The sequence below is a fragment of the Epinephelus moara genome, chromosome 1, assembly GCF_006386435.1.
Source record: "Epinephelus moara isolate mb chromosome 1, YSFRI_EMoa_1.0, whole genome shotgun sequence".
NCBI classification, from domain to species: domain Eukaryota; kingdom Metazoa; phylum Chordata; class Actinopteri; order Perciformes; family Serranidae; genus Epinephelus; species Epinephelus moara.
In genome coordinates this window covers 45,387,178-45,408,118 of record NC_065506.1, presented here as the reverse complement: position 1 = coordinate 45,408,118, position 20,941 = coordinate 45,387,178, and the positions used below count along the sequence as shown (strand labels likewise).

The following is a 20,941-nucleotide window of genomic DNA, read 5'->3' as shown; positions in this document are numbered from 1 at the left end:
GTTTGAATCACACCCGCAGGTACAATGTGTTGCACATCTCCAAAGGAATCGAATATCCAGGAGACATCCGCTGGCCTCTGGCAGGCTGTCTGCTGCTGGCCTGGATCATCGTCTACGCCTCTTTAGCCAAAGGAATCAAGTCATCCGGAAAGGTAACAACACACAGACTCCTCAGAAACAAAAACTGTGGGTGATTTAAGTTCTGTGTTATCTTATTTTTTCACTTCAGTATGATGTGTCACAAATAAGAAGTGAACCCTGCTGGTCCTAAGCAAGGGAACCACTCATGTTTAAATTGAACCGCCCTTGCTGTTACCTAGGTTGGGTCCTCACAACTTACTTTGAGTCACCAAAATACGCAGATTCATTCATGTTTGAAATGTACGTTTATAATGTAGGCCCATGTGGGAAACCGTGATTTGTATTTCTTTAAATGTCTTTGTTTAACTTTCTGTTCTGACATATAAACTTATAGCTCGTCTTAAATTGGTTGAGTACATAAGAAAAGTTCTTTATAACCTAAGAAGTTGTTCATGGTGGATGCAATAACGTAATGCTTTTGCTGGAAGGGAAGAGAAACTGGAGTACAGGATTACATGACTCTCCCTGTATCACTCCAAACTGGAACTTTGGTAGACATGCTTCATCTGGGCACGTTGTCGAGCTAATTTACTCCCTTGGTTGGTGAAAGACAACATGCAATATAAAACATTTTACCTCATACTGATTGCGCTCAGGATTTAGAGATTATTCAGATTGAATTCTTTTATAATGTTGCCCTCTGCTGGACACAGACGTGACACACACACACTGTGTTAACATTTGGAGACCTCAGCTGCAGCGGCAGAAATGACCTGACAGCTCTGACTTGGTGTGATGTGTAATGCTGCATGGCCTCATGGGGGGCAGCATTTCACCAGTCTACTGCTGGCTCAAAAAAAAAAAAACTACTAACCAACAGCTGAGCAAGAATTCACTAATTCGGCCGACCATGAAACTCTGACATCCCAACAAAATAACACTGCTGTCTTATGATCTTAATGTTGGGTGTCTGCCAATAGTTTACGCAAGACCATAGAAGAAGGAAAAGATTCACATCAAAACCATGTATTAACACTTTTTGGAAGATGGTTTGTGTTGTCATTAGTTGCTCTACATCAGGGGTGTCAAACTCATTTTAGTTCAGGGGCCACATGCAGCCCAATTTGATCTCAAGTGGACTGGACCAGTAAAACCATCACATCATAACGTGTAAATAAGAACACCCCCAAATTTTTCCCTCTCATGATATGATCATAATAAGTATTCATTGACTTTTCAGAGAACTGTATTGTGGTCGAGTTGAAAAATCTCTGCAGCAGCATTTTCCCTAAAGCAGACTAGTGACTGTTTAACTTGCTCCTAAAACCTGACACCTCTTATCTTTGATGACTGCGTCACTATCTGGTGAGCAAAGTCATCTAGTGGGCTGTATGGGACCCTTCAGCAGGTCGGTTTTGGCCCCCGTATGTTCAACACCGCTGCTCTAAGGATATGTTTCCCTTATAACCAGCGTTAGATACTTACAAATTATATAGAAACATTACGTGCCAAGACCTGTCTCCATCGATGCAGATGTTTTCTCTTGTTTTTATATCACGTCTTCACATTATTCAGGGGCTGTAGCTCTACTGTTTTGTCCTCTGATGGTGGCTAGACTAGATGCTACAGTGACTCACTATCGCCTCTTGAGGTACAAGTGGTATTACAAGACAAGATGGGCCAGGGCTAGCTCGTTAGCATGCTAATTTCAGTAGATATCTGTGCAAGACAATATAAAGATGTCTTTGTCAAAATTCCTCACATTCTGTTCATAACAATAGTTCATTTGTTTTGGATGATTTAAACTAAAATTCTGGCCATATCTTTAACAATGCACCTTTAAACCTGTAGTAGGTAACTTTTATTAAAAATAACTTTTATGAATGAAACTGTCGGTATATTCACACAGCACTAAATCAGACAGATAATCTGTGAAAAAAAATCCTACTCTATTGTCGTGGTGCTTCTAATGCCCTTACCATGTGAACAAAAACAACCAATCAGAGCAGAGGTGTCTCTGAACCAGCAGGCAATGACCTCAATCGCTCTGTGAACTGCAGTCAAACTGTCAAACTAGGCAGCGCCGATCAAATATGAATCAAGAGTCTGATACTGCATTGTCTATTTCTCACCCAGAATTTAGTGTACTCTGATACTGCATTGTCTATTTCTCACCCAGAATTTAGTGTACTATTTAGCTGTACAGTGAGGAAGTCGTTTGGAGCAGTGGGCAGTGCTGTGGTGGACTGTTTCCAACATGGCGGCTGGGTCACAAGCTTTCTCATTTTAGAAATAAACAGTAACTAAAATATGTTTCTTAAATAATATGAGGTGAGAAATAGGCAGAGGAGTTACAAAATCCTGCTTCATATTTTATCTGCACTGCCTGGTTTGACGATTTGACAGCAGTTAACGGAATGATTGACATGATTGACAGCTGCATAACAGACTCCTCGGTTCTGATTGGTAGTTTTTGGTGCACCTTGGTCGATTCTAGAGAATGCTATTAGAGGCAGTCGGAAGAGGAGGAATTACATGGTTTTCTTCTTTCAGAAAATAGTGACAGTTTCAGCAAATATGACACAAAGCTACATTTATTGAAGTTTGCTTTATATTCCTGATCTTGTGATCGTAATCTATAATGTGTGGGAAAAAATCCAGCCTAGAAGACGCTGTCACTGTGAGAAGGATGACAGAGACGTGATGTTCTTTTTTTTATAATTCAAATTTGTATCTATCCATTCAGTCAAATTGAACAAACCATCAGTATTGTTATTGAAGCTCAACATAGCCACAGACATCTGGTTGCTTCACATTCATGTACCCATAAAAGTAATTTAGCAACCACAGCGGTACAACTTAACACCATATGGTTACAGGTCAACAGACATTATAAACAAAAAAGTCTGCCCATGACCTTAAAGCTTTCAGGTTCACTGCTGACCCTAGCTAACATGTGTTTATATGACACAATCTCTCACACAGATTCCTTTCATTTTTCAAAATCTCGAGGCGATGTATTTTTCCGGAATCTGAGGATCACTCGAGCAGCTGTGACGACACCACCATAATTTCATACTTTTAAAAAATCTGTTTGGTCCCTCATATGGCATAACCTTGGTGATTTAGTTCCCATTGTTGTTTATTAAATAGCGATGATGTGAAGGTGGTGAAGGAGACTCCGCTGACACCGTCTTGCTTGTATATAGAAAAGGTTTATTACAAGAAGTCCAGCATCAAATCAAGCACCTAGGATTGCCTGAGAGAGGGTTCGAAGCCAGTATGAACTGCTCTGAATAACGGCTCCAAGTACTCTGCCTATATAGGTTGGTTGTTTTTGTAAACTTTGAGACAAAATGAGACAGGTGACAGAGAGACAATCTAGATGGAATCCAACCTTTCAACCTAGCTTATCAATCCTTGACCTGGGCCATAATAAATTCTTGACCTAGGCCCATAACTGATCATATCAGACCCAGGACATCAAATACCATGTAGAACTTCAGATACTACACCATCATACCCAACAACTTCCCTATGTGATCTACAACTTTTTTCCCACAATGGGTTAATGGGTTGTTCCTGTTTCTGTCAGACACTCCACCATAAATTATCCGCCAGCAGACCCATCCTGTAAAGCTTAGAGGGAGTAAAGTCAAACCTATTAGTTAATTTATACTGACTAAATTTCCCCAGCGTCTCATTTATATATTTAGATGTGATGTTCTTGTGTCACAAAGCTGCTTTGCTTCAGGAAATAATCCCTCACAGTCATGTTGCCTAAGAAACTTAACTTTCAGTTCATATGCAGACTTTTTGTAATAGCTAGTTCTAAATTTGGTTTGATGCTTTAACAACTGTACTAAGAACGGCATAAAAAAGAAATGAAAAATAAAAAGAATATGGCATACACTGCAGAAAGGGAGAGATAAAAATGACAGGTGAAGATAAGTATCCAGACTCTAAAGAAGAAAAATAGTCTCTTTAAAGAGCCTTTAATTTCCACTGTATTGATTTCTTAGGATATGCTGTACAGATGTGCCTTTTGAGACAAATTTGTAATTGATGAAATTAGGCAATAAAAATAAAACTGCTTTGGCTATCTTTAGTCGTTATATTTTTGTGTCTCCTTCCTCCTCTCTGCTCAGGTGGTGTATTTCACAGCCACATTTCCCTACGTGGTGCTGGTCATCCTGCTCATCAGAGGAGTGACCCTCCCCGGTGCCTTCGACGGCATCCTCTACTTTATCACACCAAAGTGGGAGAAACTGAACGATGCAAAGGTACCTGACACCTGCTCTTCAACTTAAACCATCATGTGTCTTGCACTGTTTGTCCCTTCCTGCTCCTTACCTGCAGCTCCCCCTCTCCTCCTCTGCCAGGTGTGGAAAGACGCAGCCACTCAGATCTTCTTCTCTCTGTCGGCTGCTTGGGGAGGCCTCATCACTCTCTCCTCATACAATAAGTTCCACAATAACTGCTACAGGTAAACACACAAAAGGTAAACCATGCTTCTGGCAGACACATTCAAACTGTCACTGTAGACACACTGTTTGTCTGATAGACATGTCTGTAATAAATGTCACTCTTTGCAGCCAGCAGTGTTTCTTTCATTTCAAATGATCATGAACATTGTACAATTTAAAGCACTACGCCCCCCTGTGTTCACCCTCTGTAAATGCTTAACACATTTAGAGCCCTCTAAGTGCAGTATTTAGATCCGCCACGAGATGGTGCCATTGCATCTCTTATCTGTGTGTGCACAAGCCAGTGATGTCTTGTAGCAAATAACAGAGCAATATTATATTAAATAGCACTTGTTATATGTAGCATGTTTTGAATTTTGCTGCACAATTTCCAACACTGAATCACGCATTTGCTTATTTAGCTCCTGTTTCTGTCTTTCCTCTTTTGCCCTGCAGGGATACTATTATTGTGACATGTACAAACAGTGCCACCAGTATATTTGCGGGGTTTGTCATCTTCTCGGTCATTGGTTTCATGGCACATGAGTTGAAAGTGCCGATAGAGAAGGTGGCAGATGAAGGTAAGATACCACAGCAGCAGGCGGCAGCAGCAGCAGTAGACCGGCGCTGCTCACTTCAAACACACCTGAAAGTTTGAGCTTTGTATCTGCCGCTGAGATGGTGTGTGCATCCTCATTTACATCTGTGTGTGTGTGTGTGTGTGTGTGTGTGTGTGTGTGTGTCAGGTCCAGGCATAGCGTTCGTGGTGTATCCAGAGGCTCTGACCAGACTTCCACTGTCTCCTTTTTGGGCGATCATCTTCTTCCTCATGCTTCTGACTCTTGGCCTGGATACCATGGTAACCACTGCTCCTTCAGTTTGTGTGTGTGTGTGTGTGTGTGTGTATTGTATGTCTACACACTTTCACTCTTAAACTGTCGTTCAAAGGTTAAGAATCGCCTGCCACAGTAGCTTGATTGGGTCCAGTCAGATGTCTAAGAGGACTTTATATTTTCAATTGGCCTTTGGTGCTTTTAGGTTGTCGAGAGTTCACTTGACAAATAGATATGATTTTGAATGAAGGTTTTGTTTTGTACATGGAGAGCAAAATGCTGTACAATAGTTTAACCAGACTGACAACTGAAAGGGCAGACAGAGACAAAGATCACTCTGAGCATCAGCTTCAATAAGAATAAAAGAAATCAGCAGTCACTGGTAAAAGACACTGAAAGCTCAGCATCAAAATGTGTGCAAATGTATTCAGGAACAGGTCCTGTGACAGTGTCAAGTGCACAGAAATGTCTGTAACAAGCTCTTCTTCACTCTTCACAACAGAAACAGAAGGTGACATTAGAGTTAGCACTGCTAGAACTGGATCAATAAATATCAGCTGAACATACTGTGGCTCCCAAAATATTTACAGCCCCATTGCACCGTTGTGGCACCTCTGCTTCTCTGGACTAGTAAACAAATTCGAACTCAAAGGGTATTTGGGGGAAAAATGCTTCCAGCAGTATTCTCCTTTGTCATGCAACGCAGTGGGGACGTCGACTAAATGGAAACTTTAATCATTTCACTTCTTTTGGGGACCCAAATTATTTCAAAGTAAACAATGTATTTGATATCTGAATTACGCAGTTTTTATCTCTAAAATAGCCATGATTACAGGAAAGATCAATTTAAACTGATCGTCAGAGTATGTGACTCCTCATATAAGGATAATCTTCCAGAACAAAGACATTTTACAGATCTTCACTTTTATAAGTGCCAGCTTTAAAGACACCATTGAACATTTAGGAGTTTAGCTTGTTCGGAAAAATTCAGCACTACGATAAATACATTGTCATTTTAGCCAGATTAATGGCGTGTTCCATGCAACTCGTGTTTTTACAACCTTCTACCCGTGAAAGTGCACTGGAACGGCAGTCAAACCCGTAACTTTCCACCAGTGAACTCGTACCAGATCGATGTACTCCCAGTTACACTCTCTGACATCACACAGCCCTCTAAACCAATTACCTTACTCCTCTAAACAACAATGGCAGCCCCACTGATGTGGTGTTGATGCAAGTGATACACGGTGAGAAATTGATAAAAATAACCCTAATGTTAACGCATTATTGGCAGCCGCGCTAACAGCTAGTTTCCAGTGCAAGAATAAATCAATACAAAATACATTTCCCAAAACACAGATAACGTAAAATAAAAAGTATAATAGTATCTGTGACCCTATGCGCCATTTCTCCTCCTCCGTTTCACTCAAATGATCAAGGAACCAGCACCTTTGGCGATAGAAGTGATCATACACAAACATAAACCCTGCATGGTCCGCCAAGTTGCTTTGACAGTTTGGCGTGACTTGCCTGGAACACTATGAAGTCATGAGTCGTGACTTGAAGTGGTGACTTACGGGCTCAGAAACTTGCCTGGAACGCAGCATAAGATGAGAAAATAACATAAATCTAAGAGATGATTGGCTTAATTTAGCATAATGAATGAAAGCAGTGGGATCTGTTAGCCTAGCTCTGTTGACTCCTTTTAACAACTTGTTTTTAATATATAGGACATGTTTTGTGTTGTTAGCTACTGAGCTAGCCTCTAATCCATCCAAGAGTAGCTTGAAACCTCATTATGAGGACAGGAATGACGCTGCATATAGTAAACGGTTTCCAGTGGTTGTTTGTTTAGAAATAGCTTCTGTGCTAACGCTAGCTGCTCATACATCCACATTGTCTTCTTTCGGCACATAAACAACATGAAAGACAGTATTGGGGTTGTTGGAAGGTGTATTGGTTTTAACTTGTGATATGGCGAGGCTAACAGGTGCCTCCTGCTTTCAGTCTTTGTTCTGAGCTAGACTAAACACCTGCTGAACATGCCTGTGTCATGAATGTACAGAGATGCAAGTGCAACTCAATCACCAGAAAAATGTGGCACTGTGTGTTTCTGCAACAAGGATACGTCACATTTGCACATTTTCATGTAGCCCAGTGGTTACAAGCTGGTGGTCACGGTCCAAAAGTGGAGTCAAGTTTGTAAAAAACTTTAAAATGTTATTTTGAAGCACAATGAATTTTTGGCACAGAGCTTTTATTTTGAAGTGCCATTTCCTTCTGTAGAGTTAGTGACAAACCAATAGGTACTTGACAGAGACAGCAACTAGCTCAACAACATGGCCAAACACAAGTATGACAATGAATGTTTTAAACTGTGTGGACCTGGAAGTAATGACTCAGGGAAATCTGGACCCAGTGGCTGGACCAGTTGGAAACCACTGATACGTTGAAACTTTATGTTTCAACAATGCCGTGGTTACCTTGTGGTTCGGATAAGGCACAAAAACCACATGGTCATGGTTGGAAAAAGATCATGCTATGGCTAAAAATAACCAGTTTGGGGGGCATACTCTGTACAAAGCAACCACTTGTCATGCCTAAAAAGCAGCTGGAAACACAGCAATGACTTCCTAAATCACAGCTACTTTTGTTGTTTGTTGGTCTTGAACAGTGGTCTGCAGCTTGGCAGGCATCTTACCCAGGTGTCACACCATCCACCATCTCCTCCAACTCTAGATAACAAACTCAGCTCAGTATGAAATGTGCAAATGTAAGATATTTGTGGTTTGCAGAATGGTAAAATACTAACATTTTCTTCTGGTGACTGGGCTGGAAAGTGATATCAATCCTCCTGTCGGAATGTGGGCAAGACAAGAAAGCAAATCTGCTTCCTAAAGTAGTGACTCTTATTTGCCACTTGGGGGCAGAAGAACTCCACAATGCCTCGTCAAACCTATAACCCATTCTTACACATCTAACAGATACAGCAACAGTATCATCACACTGGAGTTAAGTTACTGATGAACTGAGGGACAACACTGGATCTTATTTTATCTCTGGTTGGGTCTCCACTTATTCCGAAGAAAAACATCTGGCTCATGAGCTGCTATGTTTTATACTTTCTTCACCAGCTATTTACTAAATGTGTTTGGTTCTAATTTCAGTGTTGTTTGGTGCTGGGCAGGTCGTGTACAGCCGGTCCATTAGGGCATTTTTCTAACAGCAGCTGGTGCTGTGGGTAGTGAGGATGAAGAACACTGAGACTGAACCAAACAGTAATTTTTCATAAGCACCTTAAGAACATGATTTTCCTTTTAAGGGTTAAGATTAGTCTTAGATCAGAGCAGGGTAATACATATTGTCTCTTTTCCAGATTATTGTGCGTATTTCTAGAAGCAATTCTTTTTAAAAAAAAATAGCGCTGTTTCTCTTGTGGCTGCTGTGCCACACAGTCTGCTGATGAAGACCTCTTAGGTTTCATAACATCAGCAACCTTTATGTCAGTAACGAGAGTCTCAAAGTAAACACTCAACTTTGGTGTCGGCATCCAGCTATGTATAAATGCTGCAAACACTGACCCAATTAACATAATTACCCATACACACCACCCACTGTGACTGATTTCAGCTCAAGTGCTGGAGCTCTCCAGGTACTTGAGCAGAAGGGGGTCTGTGTGATTGAAGTGAGTGAAATTAAGTTGACCTTAAAGTTTTGCAACAACAACACTGAAGTAAATCTAAGTTTAAGTACAATTGAAGTACATTTAAAGTCGGGTTGTTGCAGCTTCTTAGATCCAACTGTGAGAATTTAAAGACAGCACCTTGGACTGTGGATGATGAGCATTTATCACTATTTTATAGACTATAGACAAGATTAATTTCTCTAAGGCTTGAGGCCTCAGATGTAATGTTATATAAGTATGGAGCCTTGAGTGTGCCACCAGAATATTTATAGACTTTCACAGCATGTGGTTGTATTCAATTAATTAATTAATCAATGAGAAAAAGCTGTTCTCAATTTATTGATGAAATACAATTAAACAATACACCAAGAAACTCATTTTAAAAAATGAAGACAATCATTAAATCACTATTTCCTTATTCCTCCCTAAGATTATGAATTACTATTTGCACTTTAAAATGGAATCACAAAAATACATTTTACAGGACTTTTAAATGCTGTTTTTCTCAATAGTTTTGCCCTAAAAATATATTAAAACCCACAGAGACTAATCATCAAATCTGCAGTTTCTTTCAGCTCTGTGGAGAGTTTTAGGGTGCTTTCACACCTGCCCTGTTTGGTTCGGTTAAATCAATCTCAAATTCATTTGTTTGTGTTAAACATGAGCATGTTACAGTCCTGGAGGATTATTAATGTGCACCTCCTCCTGTACTGCCTTAATATGCACATTCAGCACATCCAATGCATCAAAACATTGTTTTCTAGTTGGAGCCGCGCCTCGTTTTCAAACTGTATGGTTTGACTAAAATGAAGAATGACAGCAATATAGTCCACGATGAGCAGCGCTAAAATCAACCTGCATAGTTGTCCCTCCATTGTGACATTAGGTTGTGTCACATTTATCTTGCAAGTGTGCTCTTCTTCAAAGTTTGCTTTACTTCCTGGATTTTTCCCACATGGAAATTCTGACCAGTCAAGAGCAGCTTTCTCGTGCAGGCATTTGATCTGGTCCACTTGTAAATGCTGCCGTGAGAACATGAACCAACTCTAGGCAATTATACAACCCTGTGACAAAGTCCCTGATTTGGATCAAAGCAAGACAACTTAGTGTCTTTCAGGTCATTGTTTTGTTTTTATTGCAAATGCAGCTCTTATCAACCTTGATTTCAGCAGCGTACAGGCTGTGTTCAGTTAAAAAGCTGTGATAAATCCACTGTGCAAAACCTGCTCCGGACCAAACAACAAATATACAAAGTTAGCAATTAGCTAATGGAGCATGGAGCATTTGGCAGCTAAAAGGTCATCGTGTAAAAAACTACAGCATAGGTTGATGGTGCAAGTAGACCCATACAACCCATTACGTTTTTTATCGTAAGCTGCGCCCTCTAGTGGCTGTAGTAATTATTACAGGAGCAGAGGAAGAAGTGATGTGATGTAGCATAAAAAGTGGCACATAATGTACAAATATAAAAGAAGCCTCTAAATTGTGAGTAGGAGGGGACATGGATGAGTCAAACAAACACAGGACTTTCACACCCTGGCAACCGGCATTTGCATCTGTATGTCACGGACTTCTTTTAACAACAACGTACTCTAGTATGCTAGTATGTGTAGCATGCTACGCTAGTAACATATGTTATATGTGACAATACATTAGTGACAAAAGTACTAGTGGTAGTTAAAGTAAAACCAGCTGGCCAAAAAAATAAAATAAAATCAGCTTATACACTCGGTGTGTTTTATGTTGTCCTGTGTGCTCTCTGTTATTATACATTCATGGTTTTCATCCATTTTAGGTTTGAGTAACGCTCCTTAAATGACCTCGCTGTGGCCTCTTCTGCAGTGGCATCCGACTGGAATTAGCGCCACCTACTGCTTATCTTGATTACCCAACTCCCAATATTCACATTACAGTAATGTATGGAAAAGCGCATACATTTGCATTTTCTTTTGCAGATTTTCTGAAATTTTGGGCAAAGTTTGCACTATATTTGGATGGAAACCCAACTACTTTTGACCCGACTCCTGTTTAGAACAACCCATGCACCGCTACACTTCTAAGTTACAAAACTCTAATTGTGTCAAGTGCTGCACTGATTAATTCCTGATGTAACTTCAGTGAACAAACACTTCAATCTCCGGGATGTTTTCAAAGTCCAGAGCACCTCCAGATACAATCCTGGGCAAACAATTCCAGATAAAACATCAGCTCCTTTAAGTGCACCATGACGCTCCTGAGCCGAGCAGAGGAGCAGAGGGCACAGCGGCGCATTAAGACACAAGTCAACAGTAACAGTAAATGATGATGTTACTTTGCCTTGGCAGCGGCGGCTCCGAGGAGAGGGCTGGTGGCTTTGTTGTAGAGAGCAGCTCGGCGGTAATAGGCTTGGGATGTTGACGGGAAATTAGTTTTGGGAGCTCAGGAGGAAGTAGAGGAGTGGAGAGGAGGCAGATCGCTCGGTGCCAGTGGGTTTCTAAAGCACGCACGCACACATACACAAACTATACCAACCTCGCTCAATTTGCCTGTTTATATATTCATCCACTGCTGTCCTTTGGGTTCTGAGCCCATTTTACCATCATGTTTCATTTGCTAATGAAATCTCCTCCTCCTCAGGATTAGGGTGATGTTCTTTATTTGTTTGGAAATAAATGAAATTACGGTAAAAATGTGTTTACTGGGTGAATTGGAGACAAACGCCTCACAACACTGGATACTGAATTCAGACAGCAGCAGCTGCTCTGAGTCAAATGAGGCAAATCTGCTGACTGGAGGCTTTTTAAGTGAAGACGCTGCATCAAACTGGGCTGATTGGACAGTGTTTAGTATTTCTTTAGTGGAGGCAGCCAATCAGGATCTATGGTGACTTGTTTCAGAGTTAACCTTTGAACTTTTTAAGTTTTCTTTTGACAGTTTAAAATAATTTATTTGAAATTTTGTTACTGTTGAGGCAAAATCAGTTTGAGCTGTGTCTTGATTAAACATCTTTCATCATATGTGTGATTAAAGCTGAAAAAAAAAACCCTTTTCCCTCCCTTATCCCCTCTTCTCTCCCCTTTCATTTTTTTCTCTGGCTCATTTCCCTTCCTCCCCTCTTCCTCCCACCCAGTTTGCCACCATTGAGACCATCGTAACCTCAGTGTCGGACGAGTTCCCCAAATACTTGAGGAAACACAAACCGCTCTTCACCCTGGTCTGCTGCATCTCCTTCTTCATCCTGGGATTTCCCATGATCACAGAGGTACGACATGACAACACATCTATATACACACCGATGCAACCCCTCACCCCCAGGAGACACTTGAACATTCTCCCCGCACCCCGCGACTCTTTCTGTGAATAAGCCGACAGATTTCTGCATGTAAAGCGAAGTCGCGGCCTTCAGAGGACAGGCTCAGTGAGTGGAACAAGAGAGGCTGAGTCTTATTAAAATCCCCCCCGACAGCTTCAGAGGGGAAAATCCAGCCTAAAGTAGGATTCATACATGTCATTTCTTTTGATCTGGTACAAGTCAGTGTGAAAGTTATGACCATGGACAAGCCAGAGGTGGGAAAAAAGGAAAGGGATGAAGGGGAGGGGGTGTCATCATTAGATGAAGCTTTGGCTGGATTTGTAATATTTAGTTTGTTTGTGTTTGTGACAGAGCGGGATGTTCATGCTGCAGCTGGTGGACACATTCGCAGCCTCCTACTCTTTGGTCATCATTGCGATTTTCGAGCTGGTGGGGATTTCCTACCTCTATGGTGAGTACAACTGATCCTGTTTCATCTCGTCTGAAGCCCTGCCAGCAGCCACTAGAGGCTGTGATGTTAATGTTACATCCCACAACATGAAAATGAACAAACAACACACTGACGTCATTATTCTTGTCTCTCTGAGAAGCGTAGATGTCGGTTACACATCCCCAGTTTGGAGAAGCAGGCAGGAGTGCTGCCATTGAAGCCAGTCAGTGTGCGGCTGTGGACTAGGGCAGCAGCAAAATGTATTTTAGAACGAATAAGCATCAGTTTAAGAGTACACTGTGTTTAGAATATTTTCACAGCTTTACCTTGCCGTCAGACCGCCTTTTCTAATGAGGAACTGAAGCTACTATACCCATCTGTGCTTTCATCAAAGCCACTAATGAAGCTCAGCATACGTTCAATCAGGAAGACTTCCTTTATGCCATATCCATTCACAATTCTCCCTCTATCCCATTCCTACCACTTCCACCGATCAGCTGACTATGAGTGTCCTAACTGTCTTTGTCTTTACCACCTTCCTGGAAGAGATGACATCACGGTGGGGTCTAATCGCCAAAGACTTTTCACATTTCTCATACTTATATGCACATGTAAATAAATATTCTTTTCTCTCAAGATTGCCAAACAGTAATTTTACCATGCAGAACATGGGAGCTGCTGGTGTACCGCTGCCTCTCTCGGTCACTTTGTTTGTGTCTTTGAGCGACTTTGGTGAATCCACACTAACTCTTTAAAACACCAAAATCACACATCAACATAAACTAACCGACGATCAAGTCAGTGGTAGATCAGCAGCTCCTGTGTTCTGCAAGGTAAAATTACTGTTTTTGTCAAAGGAGTCTGGTGATTTTGAAGAGAGCATAGATAATGGCTTCAGTCCCCCTTCGTAAAGGGCTGTCTGATGGCAAGGTAAAGGGGTAAAAATACTATAAATATAGTGTACACTTAAACTGATAGTCATTTTTTGGGTGACTAAAATACATTTTTCTGCTGCCCCTGTCAAAGCAGTACATTACTTAGCTTCCAAGGCGGGACTCCTGCCTGCTTCTCCAAAATGGGGACGTGCTGACTGCCATCATCTGTAGGTAATATACTGACTATGGATAAGCACCTCATACAACCCCACTTAAATAAATCTGCTCTATCACTTTAAGGACCTATATGTTGCTTACTGACCTAGATCTTCATTCACAGACTACTTTGTTTGTAGGTCAGAAATTCGAGCGCGGTGTCACTCCGTAGTCGTCGAAATCCGGCGCTTGGGCAGTATCTTGTGCGTCAAAAAAACGTCAGCATGATATGCAGCTGGTTGCCATTCTAGTTTAACGGTGTCATGCAACATCAGGGGGAAACACAGTGGGACAAGAACAAAAGTTTAGGCAGCAAAAATCCCAGTGGGGTGGGTGGGAGTGGTGATGGATGGGTCCAACAAACACTGACTTTCACTCAGGAGAGTGGTGCACGTCCCGTAAGATTATAAAGGCAAACTCTGTTCTTTTTTCCTAAATCCAACCATATGCATTTGTTGTTGAAGGAAAAAAAGTAAATTTGTGGTGTTGTACCGACGTAGTGCTTTTATTTTGAAAGAGACTGTATGTAAACGTTAAATTTCCGGTGAAAACAGAAGTGTATTTTGAAAGAAGGCAATGCATGTACAGGCAGAACTTGACACGGTGTCCCAGAGCATCAACGACCAACGCACCCAGGGTACGTGGACGTGGGAAGTCCATGACCAAACGTCAATATGTGACGAGGTCGGAGTGAAATGTGTTGGAAATTCTACTTAAAATCAGCTCTTTAAACATCAGAAATCACAACCTCAATCACACCATTGCTGATGTCCCTGAACACAGCTATAGGAAAACCGTTCTGTTTCGGAGATAAGATGTGAAGCAGTTTCTTAAACACTGGATCCTGCACACTGGGTCTAGGTTGTGACACATCTTCCTGTTAAACTTGCAGTCTCATCCCAAACTGAGATAGCTGAGTGATGCCATTTGAGGTATTTCCTCAGACTTGACAAGACTCCTACAGAGCCACAGAAAATATTGTAGAACCATTTTCACAGGCCACATAGTTCTCCCTATGATAAGTGAACTGCCTTCAACTGTAAAATCAGTGTGGTGGCTCTTGAATGATTTGCTAAACCTACGTCAGTTTCAATAGTCTTGGACCCCATGGGGATTTAAATGCTGTTTCAGGGGCATTTCTATTCTGAAACAAGGACAGTCCGGATGAAATAATACATTCTTGTCTTTTGGAATGGAAAAAAACAGTCTAATACAAAGATATTTCATTTGAATTTCAGCTCATGAAACCAGCTACAGCAGCTCTGATGCAAAAACATTTCAAGCACCTTGACTGTTTAACCAGAACGGTCACAACATCATCCAGAAGTCCTTCATGTTGTACTGGGCAGCAATTCTCACCTCCCTTTCTCTGCTGTGTACAAAACGTTATTCCACCTGTGACCACTAGGTGTCTCTGTTGTGATGTCTAAGTCACAGACACAGGCGGAGAGCTCAGGGCCCCACTGTTAGTATGTGGATAACCGAGTTATCCAGATTAGGATGGTGACGATGTCGATGAGTCTGCATTTTTTGGGGGATCTTCAAAGCTGGTTTAATCCATATCTGTAAAGTCCTGAAGGCCAAACCTGTAAAACGGCAGAGTTATTGACAGTTAGCTGGATCATGATTGACTTACGTTTTACTGTGAAGCACATACATGAAGTCATCTTTCAATGCAGCGGCTCTATTCTAAGATTTATAATTAAAGTGTTGATTATAATCTTAGAAGAAAACATGCTGGTTATTGAGAAGTCATTATGATCTGCGCTGTAATGACCTGAACTAAATGTTCTTAATGAAGTTACCTATACTTATATGTGATAAAAATGTAAACACATTAAAAGTCTGTGCACAACAAAAGAAGCATTTCAATGATAGTTTGAGATACTGTGAGCAGAAATACTTAAACGCAGCTGAAATATTCTGACTGTTTAAAGACCAGTGGAGACAGAATGGCATTTAGTTTGACATTAAAATTTGTCATTTGAACACTAAAACGTATTAAAGAAATACGCTGCTGATTCCAACCCGCTTTGCATCTTAAAAATGTGGGTAGTATGTGTAAATAAAGTGAGGTAAACTTTCTTCCATCTTGCCAGCAGCCAGATCTCCCTACTCATTTCCCAGCTCAAATCTGCCAGATGACGAGAGGACTGATGCTCAAACGACAGATTGTATACGCCGCGTACACTCACTGGCCACTTTATTAGGTACACCTGTTCAACTGCTCATTAATGCAAATAGCTAATCAGCCAATCATGTGGCAGCAACTCAATGTATTTCAGCATGTAGACAAGTTCAAACCGAGCATCAGAATGATGAAGAAAGGTGATTAAAGTGACTTTGAACATGGCATGGTTGTTGGTGCCAGACGGGCTGGTCTGACTCTACTGGGATTTTCATGCACAACCATCTCTAGGGTTTACAGAGGATGGTCCCAAAAAGAGGAAATATCCAGTGAGCCAAAATGCCTTGTTTTGGTTTTAGGTTTTCTACCTTTCAAGCAACAGCAAATGCCACAGCCCATTTCCCCTGTTTTCTCTGGTCATATAGCACCAATTGACCCTTCGCTAAGTCCCGCCCCCGCACGCAGACTGGCTAATCATAATGTAGCATCGGGCCAGCACGTTGTGTATTAATGATACTCGTTACCTGGAGAGGTTGGAAAAAGATATACGTTTCNGATGCCACATAGCTGGTTCAATATCAGCAAAGTTTCCCTTTCACATCCTGGATATGTCCTTCAAACACAGACTGTAGACCCCTCTGTCTGCTTCTCTCTGGAATCACCGTTTCATTTTTCCAAAAATATAATAATATTTCTTCAGGGAGTGCAGTTAAGTGTGGGCTCCATGCTTACTCCTGCCAAAATCGCTTTGCTGAAAAATGTTCATCAATTTGCTTTTCAAGAAGTCATAGTAACCGTTCGTCTTCCTAGCAGGGTTATGATAATTACTTAAAAGTCGCTTGCACGTTCATTTAGGAGATCCTCACCTCATCATGCACCAACATCACTCGTAGTCTGACCACATTAACTTGTAATATCTAATGTTTAACAGCCTGGAAACAATAGAAACCTGGTGGAGCACGATGTAGAACAAAGTGACACCTGTAAAAATGCAAGTCCACAAATACAATCAGGCTTACGCATCCTGGGAAGGTTCAACACACCCACCTCATCACACAATCAGCATCATCATCATATGAATGCTGATCATGTTTTTACGTCTCTACTCATTTTTGCATTTAATTCAAAATAAGAGGGCAGTGTTATTTAAGATATAGTAATTATTGTAGCCTGATAGCAGCTCGTTAGCCTAAATTAGTTACTCCACATTTGAAGAAAAGGACCCAGGTGTGTGTCAGGAGTCAGGAGGGTGTTATCAAGGAGCAGAGTGAACAGCTCTCCTCCAGGTGTCAGAGGATCAGTGCAGGTGACATATTGAAATGATTGTGTGGCTCTGCCTCTTCATGTCACTCACTGTTATCCGTCAATAAAGTCAGAGGAATGAAGCCATCTGCTCCTGCCTTTTTCTCAGGGATGACAGAAACTGATGTCCTCTGCCTGTCCCTCTCTCTCTTACACACACACACACACACACACACACACACACACACACACACACACACACACACACACACACATTCATGAGGATGGATTGAATTTGTCGGTCCTTTTTTAAGGGGCCTTATTAAACCCAGGTCACTCTCTGTCTCCTATTTCTGAATTTCTCCCATGTCTCTTCTTTTATTTCATTTCTTTTCGTTTTGTCTCTGCAGGTCTGCAGAGGTTTTGCGAGGACATTGAAATGATGATTGGTTTCCAGCCAAACCGATTCTGGAGAATCTGCTGGGCCTTTGTGACTCCAACCATTCTGACGGTGTGTTTGTGTTTTTTTGCTCCTCTCATTCTCCCTCACGGACACACTCACACATACACACATTGACACGTGCGGGTTAAAATGTTCCCATTTTCGCTGCCCACTTTCAAGTTCATTGATTTACAATTGGAATGGAATTGAGGAGAAATTGCTCCTGTTGCACTAAAATCGAAAATTATTTCTTCCTTCCAATTCTTGTCATGTCACCAAGTCTCAAGTTGTTTGTGTTTTCCAAAACTGTAACTGCTAAATGTTAGTGTGATGTCAGTTCAGATGCTGCAGAGAACATATTTTCTGTACAATGGCCACTTAGTTGTCATAATGCTGTGTAGCAGAACCTGTAAATTCAGAGGCTTTAGCAGCGTGTCAGCATTGGACCCTGGCCAGCATTCATGTTAGTAATTGTAATGGAAGCCACTGTAGCCCCAAAGCAGAAGTAACGATGACAAATGGAGCAGCAGTCGGGCCGGCTGGTCATCTCACTGCTCTCAAGGGAGATCAGATTTCCTCGGGGAGCTCATTGATGCACAACCTCAGGCTAATCTATTTTTGTCTGCCCTCTTTTTTCAGTTTGTTTTCATTTTCCTCCTCTTATTCTAATCCTCTTCAGCCAAATTTGCTGTGGATAGGCAGTGGATTTTTTTTTTTACTCACTGCACATATAGTGAAAAATAGTCTCATTTTTAATCATCTGTCCTCCTCTTTTATGGAACAGTGGACAGAGCTTTAGCTATGTGTCCTGTGTTCAGTACAGTGAACTGGGAATAAATCTACTTCACAATCCTCCCTCAGTGCAGGCTACATCAGACCATAAAAGTAGGATAACATTTGGGCCGTTATTATGAGATTTTTACCAATCAGGATTTGCTGAAGGATGTAGAAAAGGCATTTATTAATAAATGACCTCACATAAATTTTCTTTTATAGTTAAGCATCCCACTGGCTTTGGAAAAATCGTAGAGTGATTTGTTAGATTTTGTTACACTGAAGGATTGAGGGTTTTTTCCCCATTGTTTGAACTGACCTCCAGTTAAACTTTAACTGTGTACCTACAGTACGCAGTTATTTAATTCTAGTCTTCAAACCACTTGAGGTGGTTTTAAACTAGCTGCGGCTACCATACATGGTGCTGCCTGCAAATCAGTATTCGCACGCACTCACACACTGATGGAACAGCCATCATGAGCAATTTGGGGTTCAGTATCTTGCCCAAGGATACTTCAACATGCAGACTGGAGGAGACAAGGATCAAGCCACTGTTCTTCTGATTGGTGGTTGACCCGCTCTACCTCTAAGCCACAATCACCTACTTATTCGTACACAGTGGGTATCACCAGCATCTGTAAATACCCATAGCTGATACCTGAATTGTTTTAACACTGTTTGTAGCTGTGGTAATAAAAATTACTCATACTAATTATATCGCAATTAGCCCTTTCCAAGTCCCGCCCCTTTTTGCTCTGTGCTCCAATAAACGTTGAGCAAGCTTGGAACAGAATCAGGCCCCTCGGAAAGTCGTTCAGCTTTGCAGTCATTTCTTTCCTAGTGGCCACTCGCGGTATTGCAGCAAAAAAAAATCCGCTGCTACCCACAAGCATTTTCCCCATAGACCACCATTATAAAAGAGACATAATAAAACTGTTGACAGGACAACAACAATTATGAATGAATTATGAATTTTGAGCCATGGTGGTTTCATATTTTTAAGACTTTCCTTGATCTGAGAAAATCTGTGACGTCATCACAATGTACAGTCTATCAACCAAGCAGGAACTCATGAGCAACTCATGGCAGGGAGAAACACTACTGTACGTATTTAGTGAGGTATCTAATGTTGAGACCGGGGACCTCGATTTGCATCATTTTGCCTCGTTAAGCAAAACCAGCCTGTAAATTGAAAAAGCGTTATATATGCAGGTTGGATTCCAGAACTGGTGGTCAACTTGTTCACTCATTCTATGTTGCCCGCTCAACCAAGCGGGAAACATAGAACCCTTTTTGTGTAAGTGGGGAACATAGAAGCTATTTTGCAGGGTTAAGTGGGGAACATAGAACCCGGGAAACATAGAACCCTGGAAACATAGGGATGACCCCAAAGTTACAGCTTCACACACCTCATATTTGAAGTGATTTACTTGAACCTGCAGAGCTGCAGGAAACAAATTTGCAAGTGATAAATGATCTTCTCCTTTTGAAATCTGTGGATAACTTTCTGTGAAAATCTGCAAACACAACTGACCAGCACAACCACTGCCTTATACTTGTGACCCCTGATCAGTGTCACTGGAGCAGAAGCTGCAGTGATGCTACTCAAGGACACTGCGGCAGTAGCTCTTGAAGGTAACAGAGAAAACATCTCATTTAACATCAATCTCCTTGGTTTCCGGTTCTGTACAGGGCATCCTGGGACTGAGTCTGTACCAGTGGAAGGTAATGACGTACGAGGATTACACCTACCCCACCTGGTCTATGGTTCTGGGCTGGCTCATGGTCATCTGCTCCGTCATCTGGATCCCCATCATGTTCGCCATTAAGATGCACCTCGCCCCCGGCACCTTAATCGAGGTAATAATTGAGACAAAGCCGTGACCAGACATTGTTATGTAAGTTTTGTTTTGGTCTGTTTCACGCGCGCACACACACACACAGACACACACACACAGACACACACACAGACACACACACACACACACACTGTCGGAGAAATCAATAGTCTCATCCTTTGCTCATTAGCAGAGGGAGGCGGGCTGCTGGCTGAGTATTAATTTGGACATTTTTCTGGGACTCCGGCAGGTCCCTTTTAAATACTCAGATTAATGGATGGTGATGATCGTGACTTTCTCTCCTAACGTCTCTGTTCCCTCAGCAGCTCTGACAGCAACCTCAATCACACGCCATCCTCCAACTTTACATTTTAATCTCTTTTCTTTCTTTGACTGTAGTGAATACATAATCATCATAGTTTTTACTTGTTCATCAGAGTGATACTGTCTGTGTGGTACTGCTGCAGAACAACTTGTTCTGATGATATTTTACAAGCAGAGCGGGGGTAACCCAATAGCTTTTGTATATATATATATATATATACATATATTTTTTTTATTTTGGGTTTTTATTGGTTTTTAGAGAAGGCATCCATTAAATCTTTACCTAAGAACCTTATTGTTGAGATGGGATGGTAC

The 20,941-nt window shown here is 41.4% G+C and overlaps 2 protein-coding genes across 4 annotated transcripts in view; one reads left to right on the top strand and one right to left on the bottom strand.

The window, feature by feature from the left end:
• txlng (taxilin gamma) overlaps positions 1–20,941 on the bottom strand; it is a 765,700-nt gene that overhangs the window by 509,377 nt on the left and 235,382 nt on the right. The gene's annotated exons all lie outside the window — the stretch shown is intronic.
• Positions 1–20,941, top strand: part of slc6a5 (solute carrier family 6 member 5) — a 34,984-nt gene that overhangs the window by 7,975 nt on the left and 6,068 nt on the right. For all 3 annotated transcript variants that reach the window (XM_050052579.1, XM_050052571.1, XM_050052561.1), the window contains 9 exons: positions 20–152; positions 4,230–4,364; positions 4,464–4,567; positions 5,004–5,128; positions 5,294–5,406; positions 12,175–12,306; positions 12,709–12,808; positions 17,659–17,759; positions 20,157–20,324. In XM_050052579.1, coding sequence (XP_049908536.1) covers positions 20–152; positions 4,230–4,364; positions 4,464–4,567; positions 5,004–5,128; positions 5,294–5,406; positions 12,175–12,306; positions 12,709–12,808; positions 17,659–17,759; positions 20,157–20,324 — 1,111 coding nt within the window. The remainder of the gene's footprint in view (positions 1–19; positions 153–4,229; positions 4,365–4,463; positions 4,568–5,003; positions 5,129–5,293; positions 5,407–12,174; positions 12,307–12,708; positions 12,809–17,658; positions 17,760–20,156; positions 20,325–20,941) is intronic.